The sequence below is a fragment of the Eptatretus burgeri genome, chromosome 14 (genome assembly GCF_056783735.1).
Source record: "Eptatretus burgeri isolate ZD-2024b chromosome 14, Ebu_testis_v1, whole genome shotgun sequence".
NCBI classification, from domain to species: domain Eukaryota; kingdom Metazoa; phylum Chordata; class Myxini; order Myxiniformes; family Myxinidae; genus Eptatretus; species Eptatretus burgeri.
In genome coordinates, this window is record NC_140974.1 from 57,893,906 (window position 1) to 57,918,476 (window position 24,571).

The 24,571-nt window shown below is 50.7% G+C and overlaps 1 protein-coding gene across 4 annotated transcripts in view; it reads left to right on the forward strand.

The window, feature by feature from the left end:
- The window catches only part of LOC147013318 (high affinity 3',5'-cyclic-AMP phosphodiesterase 7A-like), a 100,510-nt gene that overhangs the window by 18,242 nt on the left and 57,697 nt on the right, over positions 1-24,571 (forward strand). Inside the window, exon 1 of one of the 4 annotated variants that reach the window (XM_085855036.1) lies at positions 19,107-19,651. The exons of 1 other annotated variant lie outside the window; for it this stretch is intronic. In XM_085855036.1, the coding sequence (XP_085711162.1) occupies positions 19,595-19,651 (57 nt within the window). In that variant the 5' untranslated portion in view covers positions 19,107-19,594. Of the gene's footprint in view, positions 1-19,106; positions 19,652-24,571 lie in introns of those variants that run through there. 2 more of the 4 variants (XM_085855037.1, XM_085855038.1) reach the window with 2 other exon arrangements.

A 24,571-nucleotide genomic window follows, 5' to 3' on the forward strand; every position in this document is an offset into this window, starting at 1 on the left:
GTAAGCGTGGGTTGTTGCGGGGATTTTTAGTAGTCGTATGAAGTAGTTGTGATGAGAGTGGTATAGTTTGGCAAGTGGAATGAAGGTCTGAGGAAAAATGGCGGTTGAGAACTGGCACGCAATTTTGATTGGAAAATTTGCATGCAAATGCAAATGAGGCGCTCTCGGCATGCTTGTTTGGTTACTATTAGTCTTTCCTGATTTCCATGCATGCTTGTACGTTTCATATGAGAGAAAGGGGTGTAGCAAAGGAATGGAAAAACTGCAATGGTTGAAGATTAAAGAGGTCTAAGTCTCACTGAAGGAGTCCCATGCAACGTGTTTTTCCCCTTTACCCACTGGACATACGGAAAGGACTAACTAAAACACATACCATTGAAATAACTGACTTGGGATCACTGTCTGCTGTGTGCCATTGCCTTGAAGGCATGCGGATTTATAGAACCACAACACTAGTCACTAAGTGGTACAACTGCTAAGGTTTCTTGGAAAAGTAGCTATAGCTATCATGTGCAGCCTGTGGCTACTGGTTGCATAATTTTCTCGGGACACAGCTGTGTCGCTGATGCAGTGCCCCTGTTACCAGTACACTGGCACTCATTTTGCCAACCTCAGAAGGATGACATGCTGAGTCAACCCCACCTGGTGTTAATTCAGTGGCAAACAGGGCTCAAACTCAAGAACCGAGGATCTTCAGTCAACCACCTCAACTGTTAAGCCAATGCCAGGCTTTCTCAATAAATTGATTGAAAGGTAAATTATATGTCGACAGATTTGACTGAATAGTTTGATATATATATATATATATATATATATATATATATATATATATATATATATATATATATATATATATATATATATATATATATATATATATATATATATATATATATATATATATATATATATATATATATATATATATATATTGTTGTGGTTACCAAATTCGCAAACCACCATTCAGGTCCCTTAGGTGAGATATCTCCGTAAGCACATGTGTAGTTAGGCCCAAACCCGTTGTCTAGTGGGAATACATGTCATTTATGCGTGCTGCGACTCTTCAGGATAGCCGTTTTTCTTTTACTATCTTTATTTTGGACCAACCGCCATTGTTACCACCACCAGTCACAACATCAACCACCAACCACAACGCCGCTTCACCACAACCGCCACGACCTTCACGTCACACCTCGCAACCGTCGCATCGCCACCGTTCTTGCGCCGCTTGTGGGTACCGGTGTTGGACTCGTGCAGGGCGCGCGCCGAACAGCGTGTACAAAATCACGGATTTTGTGCTTCAAAAACGGATCAAAAACGACACACGCCCACTTTTTGCCGTCCAATCGGTGAGCGAGGGGCGATTTGGCCCCGCCTCCAGGGCGTTGGAGGGCGATCGATATATGCAAATTTATGGATCAAAAAGCATTCACGCCCACTTTTTCTCGGGCCAATGGGGAGCGAGGTGAAAGGTCGAAGGGAGGGGGTCAAAGATGAGAGAGCGAAGCCACGGGGCTTATATAAGCGACCGCGTTCGTCAGTCGAGAGAACAGAGTTAAGACTTCGCGGGCGGTGGAGTTGGCAAGGAGGAGCTCGTCGTCGTGTGCGTTGGAGTCGGAGCGGAGGGGACGGAGCTGTGGAGAGGCGGCGAGGGCAGACGAGGGGGTGCTCGCATCGTGCAGGGAGCTGCACCCCAGGGAGGCCGACAGCGCGACCTGGCCGAGGTGGAGACGCTCATCGCGGGACTCGAGGCAGAGTGGAAATCCTCTATACCCCGAGCATCAGCAACCCCCTCCTGTTTTCCCCCGCGCTGAGATAGTGCGACCAAGGGGGCCCCTTTCCCACCCCCTACCAGACACTGCCCGCGAGTCCCGCGGAGTTGAGGCACCATCGCCGCTCCGCGTCTCATCACCAGACGGGTAGGCCCGACCCGGTCTCGGCCTCAGGCCCGCCTCATCCTTGAGGGTATTCTTTTCCTTGGTTTTGGGTATGTGTTGTCGGCGCCGTCTGTGAAGTAAAATTGTATAAGTGTTGCCGTGTGCTCGCGTAATCGGTAGTAGATCTGCATTGTCGCATTTGCTTTTTGTGTAAATTGCATTGTGTTTTTCTTTTCTGTGTACTTTTGGTGGAATTGTATATATGTGCTTTCCGTTCATCGCGAATAAATGTGCTTTGTGTTGAACTGTTTCCCGCTTCGCTTCGTCATTTCTTTCATTGAATCCTCATCTTGCTTCACGTAAAGGGTTGGTAGTGGGCTAAATACGCCCGATAATTAATCGAACCGTCGAGGTCGACGAATAACACCGCTCGGTTATCCCGATAGTACGGAACGGGTCGCTTAAGTGGCCCGTGTCCGAAGTCGACCTGCGGCGAGGTGCGACCGCCCGGTCTACCCTCCGTGTGGGTACTTAGGTAGGTCGAATTTGGCGAGCAACCCTATCCCACGCGGGGGCTGATTGGCTCGATCGCGGTGAGACCGAAAGGTCCACCCGTGACTGGTTCCCGGCGTTAGTCCGAGAGGGTCACGACTGGATTGTCCGTCCGGTGGGCGACGTGCCGCGATTCGAGTTACGTGGCCGTCAGCACGCCGGCGGGCGCGAATCCGTAACTATATATATATATATATATATATATATATATATATATATATATATATATATATATATATATATTGTTGCGGTTTTCGCGCCCGCCGGCGCGCTGCCGGCCACGTAACTCGGACCGCGGCACGCCGCCCACCGGACGGACAATCCAGTCGTGACCCTCTCGACTAACGCGGGAACCAGTCACGGGTGGACCTTTCGGTCTCACCGCGATCGAGCCAATCAGCCCCCGCGTGGGATAGGGTTGCTCGCCAAATTCGAACTACGAAGTACCCACGCGGAGGGTAGACCGGGCGATCGCACCTCGCCGCAGGTCGACTTTCGGATACGGGCCACTTAAGCGACCCGTTCCGTACTATCAGAATAACCGAGCGGTGTTATCGTCGACCTCGACGGTTCGACACTATCGGGCGTATTCAGCCCACTACCAACCCTTTACGTGAAGCAAGATGGGGATTCAAAGAAAGAAATGACGAAGCGAAGCGAGAACAGTTCAACAATAAAGCACATTTATTCGCGACGAACGGAAAGCACACAAATACAATTCCACCAAATGCACACAAAAAGAAAACACAATTCCATTTACACAAAAAGCAAACATAAAAGTGAAAACACAGTGCAGAGCTAATACCGACTACCGAGCACACGGCAACACTTATACAATTCTACTTCACAGACGGCGCCGACAACACATACCCAAAACCAAGGAAAAAGAAATACCCTCAAGAATGAGGTAGGCCTGAGGCCGAGACCGGTCGGGCCTACCCGTCTGGTGATGAGACGCGGAGCGGCGATGGCCCCGCAACCCGCGGGCCTCGTGGACAGTGCCTGGCAGGGGTGGGAACGGGGCCCCTTGGTCGCACTATCTCAGCGCGGGGGAAACAGGAGGGGGTTGCTGATGCCTCGGGTATAGAGGATCTTTATTATATGCGACGAGCGTCTCCACCTCGGCCAGGTCGCGCTGTCGGCCTCCCTCGGGTGCAGCTTCCTGCACGACGCGAGCACCCCCTCGTCTGGTGTCGCCGCCTTTCCACAGCTCCGTCCCTCCGTTCCGACTCCAACGCACACGACGAGCAGCTCCACCGCCCGCGAAGTCTTGACCCTCTGCTTCCGACTCTCCTCTTCTTGACTCTCCGACCCGTTCTTGTTTGCGGCTCTCTCTCCTTCTCCTTCGCGGCCCTCCTTCTCGTTCTGGTGTCTCCCTCGTTCCGACTCCTCGTTCTCGTTCTGCTGACTCTTCTGACTGCGACTCTCCTTTTCGTTCGACTCTCCGACCCCTTCTGACTGACGAACACCGTCCTTTTATCCCCCCGTAACTTCGCCTTTGACCCCCTCCCTTTGACCTTTCACCTCGCTCCCCATTGGCCCGAGAAAAAGTGGGCGTGAAGGCTTTTGATCCACAAATTTGCATATATCGATCGTTCCTGGAGGCGGGGCCAATTCGCCTCGCTCACCGATTGGACGGCAAAAAGTGGGCGTGTGTCGTTTTTGATCCGTTTTTGAAGCAGAAAATCCGTGATTTTGTACACGCTGTTCGACGCGCGTTCTGCATGAGTCCAACACCGGTACCCACAGCGGGGCAAGAACGGTGGCGATGCTACGGTGGCGAGGTGTGACGGGAAGGTCGTGGCGGTTGTGGTGAAGCGGTGGTTGTGGTCGGTGGTTGATGTTGTGGTTGTGATCATGGCGGTTGGTCTAAAATAAAGATAGTAAAAGAAAAACGGCTATCCTGAAGAGTCGCAGCTCGCATAAATGACATGTATTCCCACTAGACAACGGGTTTGGGCCTAACTACACATGCACTTACCGAGATACCTCACCTAAGGGACCTGAATGGTGGTTTGCGAATCTGGTAACCACAACACTACCCCCTTCCCTTTTACAGACTCGTCCCGAGTCGTCAAATTTTCGTGTGCCATCATGTGTAGTTTTCCCCTAGTACACTTTACCTACGGATCCCTGAGTGCGACATTCATGGTATTCGTGTCCCCAAAATAAATAACCTGAGGGCTGCGTAACTACCTAAACAAACTCACTCACACGGACGACTTAAATAAAATTGCCGGCGCTAGACAGACATGCCGGGGGCGCACTCATATTTACAGTACATCTTACCTTAACTTACAAATTTTACACTAAACCATGGCCCAGGATCATTGAACTCTGCAAAAGAAAGCAGTTAGCAGGGAGCCAGGCTGCCCACATGCAGTCTCTGACTCAAACAATGCAGGTGACAGGGAACGTGGCTGGCTGCTCACACGCAGTCCAAGGCCTTCCCTTTTGAACTGAACGCAGTGAACCACAACGGTGCATGGGCTGCACAACGCAGTCTCCGTGCCAGCTCAAGGGGCACACGCAATGAGCACAACGAATGAATGCATGAACGGTTTGAACTGAATGCAGTGAACCACAACGGTGCATGGGCTGCACAAACGCAGTCTCCGTGCCAGCTCAAGTGGCACACGCAATGAGCACAACGAATGGATGCATGGACACAAACACGGTGCACGGGCCGCCACTGCAGGCCCGTGTTGTAGCTGCCAACAGGGCAGTTCTTGCAGCTTGCAAACTGTTGCCTTGATCCTGGTGCACATGGCAATGAACAGGGAGGGCAAAGCAAAAATTGAACGGGGGCTGGTGAACAGGGGCAGTGGACATGGCATGGCAAAGGCAGCAGGCAAACACAGCCCGCAGAAGAAGGCCGCTGCAGGCAAACTCAGCCCGCAGAACCAGGCCGGCACAGGCCTTGAAGAAAACAGCCAGCAGATGAACTGGCCGGTACAGGCCTTGAAGCAAACACGGCCAGCCGATGGCACAGGCCTTGCAGCAAAACAACAGCTGCCGATGAAGTTGGCCGGCCTCCGCCTTGAAGCAAAACATGGCCAGCCGATGAAGTTGGCCAGCCTTTGCCGTTCAATGGAGGTTGGTGGAGGGAGTGCGGTGGTGCTGGCCACTTGGAAGGCGGGCTCGGACCTACCTACCTGTCTCCCTCCCAACTATCGCCTTTGCCTGTCACTGTACATACCCACTCCCTTAATTTGTCAAACCCCAATTTAGCCCCAACTTATTTTTTTATTGTTTTTATTTTTACTTCCCCACTATAAATCGTCCCCTAACCCCCTTTATCGTCCTTGTTCGGCTAACCTATTCTGTCACCTAGCCTACTCCCAACCCCTACGTTCCCTTCCCAGAGGGGAACAAGGGAGAGCTAACGTCCTGTGTCGAGGCCCAACTCAAGCCTCAGAATGGCCTCCCCAGAGTTCGGCGATCTATAACCAAAGTGGGTCCAGCGGCCCACAATGACAGCGAGGGGATGGATGGTGCGGAGGGGTACATCTCCTAATCTACCCTAACCATTAACTGCTAAACTACCCCGGGGCTTTCAACAAGCGCCTCTCGCTTAAACTATTGGTTCTAACAACCCAGATTCCCGTCGCCTGTGTTGGTGTCCTTACAATTTCGGGCCTCGCCCCCCAATTTTCTCTCCGTGCCCTCACACGGTCTCCTGGCTGGGACACGTGGCTCCCTTTGGCAGGCACGATCCTCTGCCGAATCTCCCGCTATGGCACCCCCGGGCACTACACTGCCTCCGAGCCTACCAGCTCCCTAACACCGGGGAGTGCCCCCCATGGCACCTCCCCTGAAACGCACACGTGGCAGGCCGGCCTCCCGGGCCCCTTTCCGAGGGTCACCCGTGCCCACAACACTGCCCACGCGGCTAATGGCGCCCGGGCCCCCGCACCAAGCAGGCGCACCCGTGCCCACTACTCTATCCCGGCCCCCCATGGGCCCATGGCCTACCGCGGCCGACTAGCCTGGTGCCCGGGGTACCCTCTCAGCGATACTCACCTTTCGCAGCCACGCTCCCAAGCCCGTCAACAGGGCTCCTGCACCCCTCCAAATGGGTTTCGAGCCTACATTCCCACCAACAGCAAAACGACCTCCATTTTTCAATTTGACTAACCCAGCTAACTCACTCTACACTGACCCCGGGGTCCCTTGGGCGGGAGTCACTCCTCCCCCCAATCACTCATCGCACCATGCATTCCCCATTCGCTCCATACACACAGACCCGCTGGCCTCACTCACTCAACAAGTACTCACCTCCAACTCACCACTCTTCAACACACACACCGCTGAACTCTGCCATCCTTCTATCTGCACCCCCTAACTAACTCGTGCTCCCACGTCGTCCCTTAAACTACAGCACGTTCCTTTTAACACTACGTAGCTAAGCTACGTCCCCTCTACACATTCACAAGTCTGTCCATGTCCCCAAATAAATCATTTTATTTCCCCACCTAAATCTGGCTACAATCCCTCTAACTAATCCATTCCACGGACTCCATGAGGACTTACCCCTGCCTCATGAAGTCGGTCTAACTAAGCTAACCCTTCCCCCTAACTAGTTTCCATCCTGTGCCCAGGTCAAGGGGGTCTTTCACCCCTTGCCCAGGAATCCTGTACACCCGAAAGTGAGGCTTGCTTTTTTTTTTTTTTTTTTTTTTCATCGCAGCACCTGCGCGGCAACTCAGAGCTCGCGCACTTTGCACCTGCCCGTGACGTCATGCAGCTGCACGTGTTCCTCGTCCCTCCTTGGACGGGACCATCCGGCAGAGATACCCCTCCTGCCGGATTCCAACCACACGTGCAGCCATGACGTCACCGTGCGCAAAGAAAAAACACAAGCCCCACTTCTCGAGGGGTTCCCCACGCGAACACATGTGCTTTGCCCGTTGGAGCTTAACACACACGATCGCGTGGAGAACCCGTTCGGTCCAAATCCATTTACCTGCCTAAACTTTGTCCGTCCGCGGGATCGGCAAATCCAAGGCTGGCGTTTCCGGACCGGGACTTCACTCTCGCAAGCGAGCACGTGGCGGTCTCGTGCGTTGCACAGCACGAACCGCGTGCTCACTGCTGGGTGAACCCGGCACGGTCTCCGAAACAACTACAGCCGCTACTCGGCTTTCGTTTCTCCCATGTCGCCGTCTCCGTCTCCATTCCACACACGCATACCTGCGTGTCACGACGCACACAGTCCACTCCATCACATTCACACCGGGAGACGCGGCTGCGTGCTCCCGCATGCCAACCGACATCTCCCTCACATACCGCTCTCTCACACACACGGTCTCCCTTGCACACAGCGACCTTGCACACGGCCGTTCACTCACGCGTGCCTCACTACTCTCACACCGTGCCTCATCCACACACGCGGGGGCACTCACCCGCGGTGCCTCATCCACACACCGTGCCTCACTCACACACGCGAGGGCACTCACCCGCGGTGTCTCATTCACACACACGGCGACACTCACACACGGTGCCTCATCCACACACGGCGTGCTGGGAAGCACGTACTCTGGCACCATCGCCACCACACCACTCACACACGGGGTCGCTTCCACACACGGGGACGCACTCACACCTTGCACCACACACACAGGGACAACCATACTGGGGATTCGTGTCCCCACAAGGGTCTCCGGGGCCTCTATACCCCCCAAGCTCTCCGTGCACCCGTCCCCTCAACCTCACAAAACACGACCGAACTCACCTGGTCGTGACTCGCCTCAAGGGGGCATACTCCCTCCCCTCGTTCCTGGAGGAGGCCATCCCGCTGCTCGCACCGGGTCCCTACACGCTCCGCGAGCTCACCCCCATTATCCTCCACTACCTCCGTGTGTGTGTGTGCGTCACTTACCCCGTCTTCATCGTGTAGTCTTCCCTCTATCGTTCCCATCTCCCGTGTCTCTGCCAACTCTTCACCCTTTACCTCCCTTGTCTCAACTATTATTTCTGTTGTCGTCACCTCGTGTCTCGTCTCACACGTTTTGGTCTCCCCATTTAATTTTTCCCTTTCGGTCATCGTCACGACCCTCGCCCAACACGTTCCACGAATTATTTTTTCACCCGCCTCCACCGCGGGCCTGTCAGCCGTTGCACCCCCACCCAGCTCGTTTGCTCCCACACGTGAAGTCGCCATTCCCAGCTCCCTGGTCACGGCCTTCATGCCCGCCTGCAGGCATCGGCCCATGTTCTGCGTCTCACCCCGGAACTTTTTCATCTCTTCCCTCATTTGCTGTGTATTCGCATCCATCGTCGTTTTCACTTCATTCATTTGCTTGTTCATGTCTTTCATTTCGTTTTTTATTTCATTTGTGTTTGCATCCATTTTTTCGATCATTTTCGCATTCATCTTTTCGTTCATTGCCGCCAGCATGGCGCATAGCTGGGCCATGTTGGATGCACTCAGCTGAGCCGTTTCGGCAAGGGTTGGGGAAGGGTCTTGGTGGAGAGGGGGGGGGAGGTGTCATACACCGCGGCCGCTGCCGCACCCACCTCGGGCCCTGGGTTCAGTTGGGCGAGTCCGTGTTCTTGCACAATCAACATTTCCTGCTCGGGGATTCCATCCTGGACCATGGATTCTACACATTCTACAGCCATTTCTAATACCGCCGGCTCCCGCCGCCTTGAGACGCCATCTTGCTTCTCGTGAAGGGTTAATTTGCTCGCTCGTAATTTGGAGGGAATCGGGGGTCGCTTCTCTCACCCTGGACCGATTCCCCGTAGAATTTAGCCGGAGACAGGAGAGCCCGTTTCCTGTTCTCCGATACCAGTGCCGCGAGGAGGGCGATGAATTTGTATCGCACGACCTGACACCAGTGTTGCGGTTTTCGCGCCCGCCGGCGTGCTGACGGCCACGTAACTCGAATCGCGGCCGTCCGCCCACCGGACGGACAATCCAGTCGTGACCCTCTCGGACTAACGCCGGGAACCAGTCACGGGTGGACCTTTCGGTCTCACCGCGATCGAGCCAATCAGCCCCCGCGTGGGATAGGGTTGCTCGCCAAATTCGAACTACCTAAGTACCCACGCGGAGGGTAGACCGGGCGATCGCACCTCGCCGCAGGTCGACTTCGGATACGGGCCACTTAAGCGACCCGTTCCGTACTATCAGAATAACCGAGCGGTGTTATCGTCGACCTCGACGGTTCGATTAATTATCGGGCGTATTCAGCCCACTACCAACCCTACGTGAAGCAAGATGGGGATTCAAAGAAAGAAATGACGAAGCGAAGCGGGAGAACAGTTCAACAATAAAGCACATTTATTCGCGACGAACGGAAAGCACACAAATACAATTCCACCAAATGCACACAAAAAGAAAACACAATTCCATTTACACAAAAAGCAAACATAAAAGTGAAAACACAGTGCAGAGCTAATACCGACTACCGAGCACACGGCAACACTTATACAATTCTACTTCACAGACGGCGCCGACAACACATACCCAAAACCAAGGAAAAGAAATACCCTCAAGAATGAGGTAGGCCTGAGGCCGAGACCGGGTCGGGCCTACCCGTCTGGTGATGAGACGCGGAGCGGCGATGGCCCCGCAACCCGCGGGCCTCGTGGACAGTGCCTGGCAGGGGGTGGGAACGGGGCCCCCTTGGTCGCACTATCTCAGCGCGGGGGGAAACAGGAGGGGGTTGCTGATGCTCGGGGTATAGAGGATCTTTATTATATGCGACGAGCGTCTCCACCTCGGCCAGGTCGCGCTGTCGGCCTCCCTCGGGTGCAGCTTCCTGCACGACGCGAGCACCCCCTCGTCTGGTGTCGCCGCCTTTCCACAGCTCCGTCCCCTCCGTTCCGACTCCAACGCACACGACGAGCAGCTCCACCGCCCGCGAAGTCTTGACCCTCTGCTTCCGACTCTCCTCTTCTTGACTCTCCGACCCGTTCTTGTTTGCGACTCTCTCTCGTTCTCCTTCGCGACCCTCGTTCTCGTTCTGCTGACTCCCTCGTTCCGACTCCTCGTTCTCGTTCTGCTGACTCTCTTCTGACTGCGACTCTCCTTTTCGTTCGACTCTCCGACCCCTTCTGACTGACGAACACCGTCCTTTTATCCCCCCGTAACTTCGCCTTTGACCCCCTCCCTTTGACCTTTCACCTCGCTCCCCATTGGCCCGAGAAAAAGTGGGCGTGAAGGCTTTTTGATCCACAAATTTGCATATATCGATCGTTCTGGAGGCGGGGCCAATTCGCCCCTCGCTCACCGATTGGACGGCAAAAAGTGGGCGTGTGTCGTTTTTGATCCGTTTTTGAAGCAGAAAATCCGTGATTTTGTACACGCTGTTCGACGCGCGTTCTGCATGAGTCCAACACCGGTACCCACAGCGGGGCAAGAACGGTGGCGATGCTACGGTGGCGAGGTGTGACGGGAAGGTCGTGGCGGTTGTGGTGAAGCGGTGGTTGTGGTCGGTGGTTGATGTTGTGGTTGTGATCATGGCGGTTGGTCCAAAATAAAGATAGTAAAAGAAAAACGGCTATCCTGAAGAGTCGCAGCTCGCATAAATGACATGTATTCCCACTAGACAACGGGTTTGGGCCTAACTACACATGCACTTACCGAGATACCTCACCTAAGGGACCTGAATGGTGGTTTGCGAATCTGGTAACCACAACAATATATATATATATATATATATATATATATATATATATATATATATATATATATATATATATATATATATTTTGCCCGTTTGGCGTGTGGACAACCGCCTCAGCCCAATTGCGGCCGCACGCACCCACCGAACGAGCAATCCAGTCGTAGCTTCCGGATCAACGCCGAAACCCAGCTACGGGTGTTTTTATAACACCATAGATCAGCCAACTCTTCTGTCCACGCAATACAGGGTCAAACGCCGAATATTATCGATATACCTAATTATTCGCGCAGACAGAAATGCCGGGGATCTACACCTCAATGGGACCTGCACGAAAACGAGCCGCTTTACGCAGCTCGTTTCTTATGCGATTGCCGAGCGGTTATATATCGCCAAGTCCTGTTGGACCCGATTATCTTATCGGTGTTAAAAACCAGCTAACATTCGAACGCTCCATGGTAGTCAATGAGAGGACGGGACGCAACGAGCGGGTGACATTTAACAATGGGAACATTTATTTGAACATTTAGGACGGGAGGGCTCTTCTTCCTTTTCGCAGAAGAGGGGGAGGGGCGTCTTCCTTTGTGTTGTGATCGCTCACTCACTATTAAATTGAATCGCAGCGCACTTAATCGATTTCTGCCCATTAAACAATGGAAGGTGAACTATGTAGGGAACAAGCACTTATCGACATAACTGACTAAAGGAACCTGAATGTTGTGTGCGATCGAATTCCCAAATTCGTAACTATATATTGTTGTGGTTGTGGAAATTCGCAAACCACCATTCATGTCCCGTAGGTGAGATATCTCTGTAAGTACATGTGTAGTTAGCCCAAACCCGTTGTATAGAGGGAATTTATGTGATCCATCCGGGCTGTGACGCTTTGAGTTAGCCATTTTTTCTGTTCTATCTTTTATTTCAAACAAACAGCATCTCAACAACCACGCCATCCCCACCACAACCACGCCACCTCCACCATCAACGCCACCACATCTTCGCCACTCGCCATTCAGCAGGCCCTGTGCGGTTACGATCTCCGGGCACAAACAGAAACCAACGGCTATGCTTGGGGGTTTTCTCGCCTGTTTTTTCCCGTCGAGGTTCTCTGCGCTCGGTGTGGAGGAGGGGCGATGCAGGGGTCAAAGGTGAGAAAGGGTGGGGGCCTCTTTTTGGGGGAATAATTCCCTGGCTCCACGCCAACACTGACTCCCCCCGGCCCCGCACGGCACGGGGTGGAGGGAAAGCGAGAGGCTTCTCCAAGAAGCTCGAAGGGAGGCGGGGCCGAAAACGGGGCGGAGCGAAGGGCAGAGCCCCGCGCTACAAAAGGCGAACAGGACGGACCTTGAGGGTTTTTGGGTTGGTTGGTCGAGAGTTGGAGTGAGTGGTTAGTCGAGGGTTGGTCTTAAATGGTCGTCTTCTGGCTCGAGTCGCGAGCTTGTGGTTCCTGCCTTGCTTCGTTGACCCGTGCACGAGCGCGGAAAACAGCGCCGAACAAACCCCGTTCGTTTCCCCAAAACCCCATCCGTACACTCAAGCGGACCGCACGAGCGACACGCGGCATGAATTTGCAGAGCACTCCGGAGGGCTCGGAGTTGCGGTCGCAGAAGGAGGACTCGACGGGATCAGGGAAGTCACGACTTCCATTTCTTTTGGGGTTTGGTGTAAACGTGTGTGTGTGGCGCCAGTCTTGTAAAGTAAAACTGTAAAGTGTTGCCGTGTGCTCGCGTAGTCGGTCGTAGCTCTGCATTGTTGTTGTTGTTTTTTGTATTACATTTGCTTATTGTGCATATTGTTTAAATTGCTTTATGTGCATTCTATTTGGCTGTATATGTGTGCTCTCCGTGTGCCGCGGAATAAATGTGCATCATGTTGAACTGTTTTCCCGTTTCGCTTCGTCTTTTCTTAAATTGAATCTCCATCTTGCTTCACGTAACGGGTTCGTCGTGGGCTTAATACGCCCGATAATTAATCGGAACTATCGAGGCCGACAATAACACCGCTCGGTTATCCCGATAGCACGGAACGGGTCGCTTAAGCGGCCCGTGTCCGGAGTCGACCTGGGGCGAGGTGCGATCGCCCGGTCTACCAGTCGCGTGGGTACTTAAGTAGGTCGAGTTTGGCGAACAACCCTATCCCACGCGGGTGGCCGATTGGCACGATCGTGGTGAGGCCGAAAGGCCCACCCGTGACTAGTTCCCGGCGTTAGTCCGAGAGGGTCACGACATAATTGTCCGTCCGGTGGGCGAAGTGCCGCGATTCGAGTCACGTGGCCGTTCACACGCCGGCGGGCGCGAATTCGCAACAATGTATATATATATATATATATATATATATATATATATATATATATATATATATATATATATATATATATATATATATATATATATATATATATATATATATAGTCAACCCCCGCTTCATTGCGGTTCATCTATCGCGCCCCCGGTTCATCGCGGGTTTTCCCTTGGAACGTAACTAATGTTTTCTGCGGATTCCCCGGTACATCGCGGTAATAATATATAAAATATAAATTATTTAAGCAATAAATTATAACGCGTGGCGCTCGACCAGTCACACAACGCACGTGACAAAGTTTCGCTTGTGAACTACGAATATTTTCTACGTTTTTTTCTCCAAGCCCCACGATGCCGCCCAAACGCCCTGCACCTTCTAAGGCTTCTGGCAAGGAACGGAAGTGCCAGAGGAAGGTCCTGGGACGCTCCAGGAGAAGGTTAAGGTAAAGGTGCTCGACATATGCTTCGGGAAGGAAAAAGGTTTGCCGCCGTTGGACGAGCACTGTTCATACTCAGCACCTCAAAACTGACCAGACCGGACTAGTCGATATCCGGCGCCTCAAACCCAATCACTGCCAAACCGACCAGACCAGACTAGTCGATCTCAGGCACCTCAAACCCAAACCGACCAGACCAGACGAATCGATTTTTTGGGGAGGCGTCCATTCATTGCAGATTTTCACTTAGCGCGGGGAGGTTTGGAACGTAACCCCCGCGAGAAACGGGGGATTACTGTGTATATATATATATATATATATATATATATATATATATATATATATATATATATATATATATATATATATATATATATATATATATATATATATATATATATATATATATATATTGTTACGAATCTACGCCCACCTGGCGTGCGAACGACCGCTTTAGCCAATGGCAGCCACACGCCCACCGGACGAGCAATTCAGTCGTGACTTCCCGGAACAACGCCGAGAACCAGTCACGGGTGTGCCTTCAACGCACACCACGGCCCAGTTCGTATTCAACCCGTGCGCGACAGGGTCAATCGCCGAATATCGATATACCTAAGTAGTCGCGCGGGTAACCTACCGAGGGACTGTACCTCGGCAAAGGCCTGTTTGGACACGAACCGCTGAAGCGGTTCGTTCCGTTCTGGGATAACCGAGCGGGTATTATCGCCAGACCTCGCCGGACCCGATTCTATTATCGGTATTCAAAAACCAACTAGTATTCCGAATAAACAATATGGCACTTCAATGGGGGGGGGGGGGAAGGACATGACGAACGGGTTAACATTCACACAAGCACATTTATTTACTACACACGTATACAGGTATGCAATCAATGGGGGAAGGGAACAAGACACGAGCAAGGTAAAGCACTACAACCGTCTATGATTTACCATGTACATTTACTTAACAACAGTTCTACTTGAAAGACTCAGCACCACAACATTCACTCAAAAGAAAAGCAAAGAAAAGACCCCCTCACAGACAAGGGAGTCAGACTGGGCACGTGGGCCTTTATAACGTGGGGCTTTGGTGACCGAAAGGGCCCCACGAGACCGTTGTAGGTTACCTGCACCCTCGTGGTGCCTTGCTGGGGCGAGTCGTGTAGCCGCGGTTGCGTCCAGGCCTCGCCAAGCGGAAGGCGAGCTCTCTCCGGCTCTCCCCACACGCACGCGCAGGTTCGCGCGACACAACAGCGCTGCGCCTCCAGCCCGCGTCTCCTTTGCGATGCCCGGACCTCCACCGACCGACCGCTCCAAGCTCCTGACTCGGACACGAGCCCAGATATTCACGCAGCTCCGGCAGAAGCAGCACAGCTCCTTCCACGGCGTCCAGCAGCAGCAACAACACCAGCAACGACAGTGAGAGAGCGAACGCTCCGTGCGCGCTTTTCATTACCCACGCTCCGCCCCTCCGCTCTTGCCCCGCCCTCCTTCCAGAACATGCGGTAAACTTCCAGAACATGCGGGAAACTTCTCGAAGGAAGCGTTTTCCCGCCAAATTAGGGACGTGCGCCGCCGCGGTAGTTCTCTTTGACCCTTGCAGGGTGGTTGTGTCAAGCGGTTGGTCCAAAATAACGATAGTAAAGAATAACGGCTAACTCAAAGATCACAGCCCTGTCCACACGGATAATTTCCATTAAACAACGGTGGGGAAATCTAACTGAACATGGACTTATCGGCATAACTAACTAAGGACCTATATGGTGTTCTGCGAATTTCCACAGCCGTAACAATATATATATATATATATATATATATATATATATATATATATATATATATATATATATATATACATATATATATATATACATATATACATATACGAGGTGCGTTCAAAAAGTATCCAACCTTAATTTTTCGTGCGTAAACAAATGAAGCTAGGGAGGCGTGGTTTGGTGCACATATGTAGGCGATCCTAATCCGTATGTGTGAATATTTTCCCGCCTGCAGAAGCTGTTAGTCGCCGACAAATCTCCGATGAGTGAGGAAGTGTAAGTGAGCGCCGTCGGATTTTTGTTTTTGACAAAATGACGGATCACTGTGGTCTTATCACCAGTGATCACTGTTATGTGTTGAAGAAGTTGGGATCGCTGTTCACAGTCTCCAGCATGTCCTGTGTGATCTCCAAAAGGAGTTGCTTCTGCTCGATCTTTAGCAGCTTTGGCACGAACTTCGCTGAGATTCTCCTTAAGCCCAAATCCTCAGTCAAAATGGAATGAACGGATCCAATGCTGATGCCCGCCTCGTCTGCAAGTTCTCTGATCGTGATTCGACGATCCTGCATCAGCAGGGTCCTCACTTGGTCAATGACTATCTCATTTTGAGATGTTGAGGGCCTACCAGAACGTGCTTCACTTTCCACTGATTGTACCACTCTTATCTGTGTGGTGCCCATTGCTTCGTTCCCGAAGGCCTGTTGAATCTTGCGGATCATTTCCACTTGGGAATCGCCAAGCTTTACACAAAATTTGATGCAGTAGCGTTGTTCAAGTTTTTCCGTCATTTTGTCAAAAACGAAAATCCGAAGGCGCTCTCTTACACTTCCTCACTCATCGGCGGTCTGTCGGCGACTGACAGCTTCTGCAGGCGGGAAAATATTCACGCATACGGAATAGGATCGCCTACATACGTGCACCAAACCATGCCTCCCAAGCTTCATTTGTTTACGCACGAAAAATTAAGGTTGGATACTTTTTGAACACACCTCGTATATAGATATATTTTACTTCCGGTAGATGTGTGAACCAACGAATCTGAGCACATACACCACACGCGCAACAAAAATGAATATAACTCAAAATTGCATGAATAACTATTTGTAAACCTCCCCATGTACTGTCTGGACCCAACACCTCTTAAATGAGGTATCATTCAGCATTGTATGTGCTGTGATTATGATGTTTACCTCGTTCAGATGCAATGAGCCAACTTGCATTCATTTATGGATAGATATAAGATAGTTAGTTATACTGTGTGTATATATATATGTATATATATATATATATATATATATATATATATATATATATATATATATATATATATATATATATATATATATATATATATATATATACATATATGCAAGTGGGGTATGCTTACACATTGTGAGCAATAACAAACCGTGCTTCGTACGTAGGTACATAATAAATAGCAGCAGTTGCAGCAGGACGTCCCATTGTCCCCATTGTCTCAGGTTGCTCACCTGCAGTGAGCACAAGGTTGCACTTATTTTTGGAAATTTTAATTTACGGACACTTTCCAACAGTTCTGTGATTTTTTTCCTGGTGTATCGGCATTGATGTCCTTCGGTACGCGGAATTTCAGCTTTCTCCGTCACCCGGAAGGTACCGAGCATTAATATCAGTGAGTGAGAGAGTGGTTAGAATAAGCTTTATATTTGATTCAATTTTGGGGAAGATCTGCATCCAGATGTGAAAAAGAGAATATCTTTTAAGTGATTCTTCACCATTGGGATATATGAGGTCAAAAACGGATGCATCGCATGATATGTCAAAAAGTTGTGGACGGATTATGACAAAGCTTGGTGGATGAGTTTGGTATGTAATAAGAACAAGCCGATTAGATTTTGGTTACGGTCCGAATCCAGATCCGACCCATCAGTGGATACAAAACACGAGCTCTTCAGCCTGGTGGAGGTATGCCCTCTACCGAGTGCCGTTGTAGTTGTTTTTTTTTGATGGTGGGAATGTGGGAAGAAGCAGTCGGGCAGTTTAAAGTCGGGTGGGTAATCGAAGTATCGAACCCAGATAAGACAGCTCAGAGGGGTACCATCAAACCAGACTCTGAGTCAGGGAGGTCGGTGGTTCAAAGCCCTCCTGAGTCATACCAAAGACTAATAATGACGTGCTGCTTCCTTGCTTGGCACTCAACATTCGAGAGCGCACGGATAAGCAACCCTGGTACAGATAACCATTCCTCGGAAGGAAACTCGTTTGTTGTTGGACAAAACTACGATTGCCAAGTTGTAAATGAAAAAAAAAGGAAAGAGGTTAACAACAAGCAAGGTGACGTTCCGTCCCGGACACATCGCTTGAAATTCCACTCCGAACGGACACCGTCCCCCTGCTGGTACAACCGGCAGGCGCCAGGAACAGAAGTCCCATCCACCCTGTGCACGACCCCCTCCCAAGTCTGGCTGAGCGATCGCGACGAGAGACGAAGGAGGGGTAGGGGGGGGACATCCGCCACCATAATCCCCAACCCTCCCTTCCTCCAAACAGTCTCGATATCCGCGATCCCAGCGCCTGGTGTCACCTCGGTTGCTACGGAAACGGATCACGTCGCGATAGCAACGCCCAAAAGGCAAGCGTGCTTTTCTGTGCTTGTCTGGAGGAAACGAAACACCCCGCACGTCTCTCCCCTCCCTGACTGTACTCCGTGGATGTAAAGACAGTCCGAGTCTGAGGAAAGAGCCCAGACGTCAATTGAGGGGGAGGAGGGGAACTGACAATGGACAGAGGACAGAAAGATCAAAAAGGGTCAAATTATTTGTTTATTTATTTATTTATTTATATAGACACACACACACACACACACACACACACACACACACACACACACACACACACACACACACACACACACACACACACACACACACACACACACCCAGGCACTTTAATATGTTTTGCGGGAAAGTGTGTTCGGTTTCGCCTGCGAGTTCTGACGTCATAAAATAACGTGACGCTGTGGAGGTGAGATTGTTTATTCCAATGGACACGTCGTTCGAGGAGTATTTGTCAAACCACGTGGTTCGGGTTCCTTCAAACCCACAGACCAGACGCGTTCGGGTAACCCCGAGAGACCCTGATGCATATCGAAGACCCTGATGCATATCAACGTGAGTTTGGTTCGAGTGGAAGTGATCCATCCCAAGTGAAAGGGTGAACCCCCCCCCCAATCCTGACCACCCGAATCCCCCCACGGATCCAAATAGTGAGACCTTTCACACGGAGCCCCGTCGACGAGGGGGTTCCAAGGCGTATCAAGTCATTCGATCACGTGAGTTTCGCATTTCGCGCCTTGACGACCGCGTGGTGACAAGAACACATCTCACGCCGCCTCGCGCACATCATGCGTCAAGTAACAAACGACCATCTGAGGTAACATCGCCCTTGTGGTCGGTTTACCACGGACAGACTTTTCGGATTCGTCCAACGTGGCACATGTTGCTCGGAGCGCGGGAATCGAACGCGCCCTGGGGCGGATTGTTCGAGAGTGGGGAGGAGGGGGGGGGAGAGTGAATTTCTGAGGTGAAAGGAGCCGACTGAGGGAGAGGGGGATTATTACTGGGGTATTGTTGGCTTCGTCCCACGTGCAGTGCGCCTGGAGCTCACCCGGCGCGTCTCGACGCCCGTGATTTCGGGATCGTTCCAAAAGGCCCTTCCTTGTTCAGTTCCCCAGAGTGAGATCGTGTGGTCACGAAATGCCTGATTCCTGTTTCTCTGACGTCATTCCAGCAAAGGGTAAACAAGGCGAGTAACGCCGGAGGTGGAGCAAAAATGTCGTGCAACTGCCTGCGGAGAGGGAGAGAAATAAAAAATCGAGAACGAGTCTCTTAACCCCGCCCCCCAACACCCCCCCATCCGCCCAAATACTTTCTGTGTCCCGCACGAGCTGTGTCATGAGATTGAGCATTTAGTTTCATCAAAACGTCTTTGAGTCTCTCCAGCATCCAGCAGGGTCCACAGAGTTTCGTGCACGAGCTGGATGGTCGAGATACAACTACAATTAATCTGTGAGCTCTGCTTACAGGTAAGGACTACGGTGAGAATACACACACATACACACACATATATATATATATATATATATATATATATATATATATATATATACATATATACATATACATAAATATATACATATATATATATATACATATACATAAATATATACATATATATATATATATATATATATATATATATACACACGTAACAACTGTGATGAGAGCTTTACTCTTGCCAAACGTAAAGACAACAATGAGAACCACCCCCTCCCCCCCCAGGTTAGGATTACGTGGTGACAACTAACAATACCCCCAACCCCCGCTACACTCAAACATAACCAAGTAAAACAAATATTTTGCACTTTTGTCTGTTGCTGTTGGAACCAATGAGAGTGGTCATGCAACCGAAGAAACACCGTACTCGGGGCAGTCGTGCGGTGGGACAGACACCGTACTGAGCATGGTCGTGCTGCTGGACAGACACCGTACTGAGCATGGTCATGCTGCCGGACAGACACCGGACTGGGCACTTCGCGCGGTTCATCCTCGATTGCTCATCTTGTTCTCATTCCCAAGCGACCGATTTACCACTCAGATCATGAAGTTTCCGATGGGGCAGATAAGCCGCTCGGGATCTTATTTCACGCACCAGTTGTAACGAACCGTTTGATTATCACGTTGTGCGGCCGCAGGGGAAGGGGGGGGGGTGAAGAGGAACGACCAGGACGAGGTGTGTGTGTGTGTGGGGGGGGGGGAGGTGGGAGGAGGCACAACCAAGGCTCACAGATCATTGCTCCGGTTGTGAATGCGACCATTTTTTGGTGACCAGATTTACGCGCCCACCCCGTCCCGTCCACCCCGTCCCGTCCACCCCGTCCCGTCCACCCCGTACCGTCCACCCATATTCTTGGGCAATTTCCACTCGCCGTCGTTGTTGCTGCATTGACGGAGTGCGTGTAATGGGTCTGATCCTGAATAGCAGTGAAAGTATCGGTTGTGGTACCTGAGCGCCAGTTTCCTCCTATCCTCTCTCAGGCCACAGTGTACACACACACACACACACACACACACACACACACACACACACACACACACACACACACACACACACACACACACACACACACACACACACACACACACACACACACACACACACACACACACACACACACACACACACTCACACACACACACTCTCTCTCCTCTCTCTCCCCTCTCTCTCCTCTCTCTCCTCTCTCTCTCTCGCTTCTGGTTGCATCATTGGTTGAGACACGGCTATGCCGCTGATACAGTGTCCCCCTTACCCCCTTACCAGTACACTGGTACTCATTTTGCTGACCTCGGAAGGATGACAGGCTGAGTCAACCTCCTGGTGTATTAATTCAGCGGCCCAACGGGGTTGAACTCAGGACCCTAGGATCCCAAGCCACCACCCTAACCACTAAGCCAACACCAGGCTTGGCCACAGTACTGAGTCTCCACCACATGAACGACACCACTCGCCCTCGATTGTAATACGAGCCTTGACTTTGCACCTTATACGGGACATCTCTATGTGTTGTTATGAATTAGAATTCCGATTGGGAAGGGCAGGGGGTATAGGATTCAGTAATGGGAAATGTTTTATAATTCCACTTGTACATCGTGTAGTTGTAGTTGTAATGTACAGAACATTACACATTAGTTGATGCTGATGTGAATGGTGACTTTCCATGGTTAACCGTAGACGTCAAGCGATAACGAAACTTGGAATTGTTGTCACAGTTTTGTATTCATGATGAAAGGCGAGTTCGAGGAATTGGTCATCAAGTCATCTCGTCCATGTTTTCTCGTCATGTACGTTGCTGCACAAAGTTTTCGGGAAGAGGAGTGATAATGGCACAGATGACCATCAATTGCAAGGAACATCTTGACTCTGTGAACGAAACCCTCCAGGCAATGTTGCAACTGTTAAAAAAGCGGAATATAGCAGGATGCGATGAAGTTTCATTTTGAGTGAAGAACACACGTGCACATACAGCTCTGAGAGCCACAGTATCTGATTCCCCTTCCTGCACAGCCATTGGTCCCTCTGGCATGGTCCATGGCAATGGCTTGGTGACGAGCTCGTAAAAGTTGGAAACAAGGACGAAGCAACCAACCGTTGAAGGCAGGTTGGACCCTGGACTGGCAAGCACTGGAAATGCTTCAGTGAGAGAGTCCAATATATAAGTCTGTCTCAAAGCACGCACAAGGAGATCGACGCAGATGGAGATTAGACCCAGATACAGACAGAGTACAAGAGCAATCAATGTCAATAAGACCCGCTGTGGGCTGACGTGAGCGAGCGGAATTGCGATGAAATCCGAGCGTGATTGGTTCCACGTCGTGCCTGAGACTGTTATTGCCTGGCACACAGTATTTGAATACACAGCTGGAGGAATTGTGTCTATCTGGTACCCAGGCCGGTGTGGAGTGCTCAAGTGCTGTAAAGGAAGAGAGAAACTCCCAAAGAACAGACTTTCATGTTGTCCACGTGTCTTTTGTTCTCTGTCTTTAGAAACATCAACATGAAGTTATTTGTTTGATTCACCATTAAACGCACCAATTCACTCCGCTCGGACGTTCTTGTGAGTAACCCTCCGTTCGGACGTTCTTGTGAGTAATACTCCGCTCCGACGTTCTTGTGAGTAATACTCCTCTCTGATGTTCTTGTGAATAACCCTCCACTCCGACGTTCTTGTGAGTAATACTCCGCTCGGACGTTCTTGTGAGTAACCCTCCGCTCGGACGTTCTTGTGAGTAACCCTCCACTCGGACGTTCTTGTGAGTAACCCTCCACTCGGACGTTCTTGTGAGTAACCCTCCGCTCCGACGTTGTTGTGAGTAACATTCCGCTCGGACGTTCTTGTGATTAACCCTCCGCTCCGACGTTGTGAGTAACCCTCCGCTCCGATGTTGTTGTGAGTAACCCTCCGCTCCGACGTTGTTGCGAGTAACACGCCGCTCGGACGTTCTTGTGAGTAACATTCCGCTCGGACGTTCTTGTGAGTAACATTCCGCTCCGACGTTGTTGTGAGTAACACTCTGCTTGGACGTTCTTGTGAGTAACACTCCGCCCAGACGTTCTTGTGAGTAATACTCCGCTCCTGCGTCCTTGTGAGTAACACTCCGCTCGGACGTTCTTGTGAGTAACACTCCGCTCCGACATTCTTGTGAGTAACACTCCGCCCAGACGTTCTTGTGAGTAACACTCCGCTCCTGCGTTCTTGTGATTAACCTTCCGCTCCGACGTTCTTGTGAGTAATACTCTGCTCTGACGTTCTTGTGAGTAACCCTCAACTCGGACGTTCTTGTGAGTCACACTCCGCTCCGACATTCTTGTGAGTAACACTCCGCTCGGCCGTTCTTGTGAGTAATACTCCGCTCCTGCGTTCTTGTGAGTAACCCTCAACTCGGACGTTGTTGTGAGTAACACTCCGCCCAGACGTTCTTGTGAGTAACCCTCCGCTCTGACGTTCTTGTGAGTAACCCTCAACTCGGATGTTCTTGTGAGTAACACTCCGCTCGGCCGTTCTTGTCAGTAATACTCCGCTCCTGCGTTCTTGTGAGTAACCCTCCGCTCTGACGTTCTTGTGAGTAACCCTCCGCTCTGACGTTCTTGTGAGTAACCCTCCGCTCTGACGTTCTTGTGAGTAACACTCCGCTCGGCCGTTCTTGTAATACTCCGCTCCTGCGTTCTTGTGAGTAACCCTCCGCTCTGACGTTCTTGTGAGTAACCCTCCACTCGGCCTTTCTTGTGATTGCATTGCAGCTATTGGGAAATGTGCGATCATGTTGGTGCTGCACCTCATTCTCCGCGATACTGTATTCCGTTGGACCTCTGGGACTCCGATCAAACCTCCAGCTCATGACTGTTTTTACAATTCACACTTTGCTATTTTATTATTGTTCTTTCCATTATTATATTATTTATTTCCTCTTTCAAGGAAGTTTTTCCCAACCCACATGGGTCACTGTGAGCCAAAAATGAACATGTTTGCAGAAAGGTGATTAATACATTTTGTAAAAATTATTTCTTCTCACATCCACGTGATCACTGAGGCTACCAATCCACCCTGACCTATACAAGTTCTACTTGTCAATACTTTGTAGAACCACATTTGGCAGTGTTTACAGCTTCGAGTCTTCTTGGTATGTCTGTATCAGCTTTGAACATCTGGATCTGGGGATTTCCCCCCATTCTTCATTGCAGATTTGCTCTAGCTCTGTCAAGTTGGATGTGGAGCTTCGGTGAACAGCAATGTTCAAGTCTTTTCACAGATTCTCAATGGGATTCAAGTCTGGGCTTTGGCTGGGCCACTTGAGGACTTTCATGTTCTTGTTCTGAAGCCATTCCAGTGTTACTTTGACTGTATGCTTGGGGTCATTGTCCTGTTGGAACAGAAATCTTTGCCACAGTCTAAGATCTTTTACACTCTGAAGCAGGTTCTCCTCAAGGATTTTCCTTTATTTGGCTCCATTAATTGTTCCCTCTATCCGACAAGTCTCGCAGTCCCTGCTGCTGAAAAGCATCCCCATAGGATGATGCTGCCACCACCACACTTCATGGTGGGAATGATGTTAGATGGGTGATGAGCTGTGCTCGGTTTCCACCAGACGTAGCGTTTTACATTCAGGCCAAAGAGTTCAATTTCTGTCTCATCAGACCACAGAATATTTTGCCTCATGCTCTCAGAGTCTTTCACGTGCCTTTTTGCAAACTTCAGATGTGCTGTCGCGTGCCTTTTCTCAGGAGTGATTTCCGTCTGGCCACTCTCCCATAAAACCTAGATTTGTGAAGTGCTGCAGAGATTGTTGTCCTTACAGCAGGTTTTCCCACTCAGCCAAGGAACTCTCGAGTTCAATCCGAGTGGGCTTTGGGTTCTTGGTCACCTCCCTGACCAAGATCCTTCTTGCCCGGTTTGCCGAGT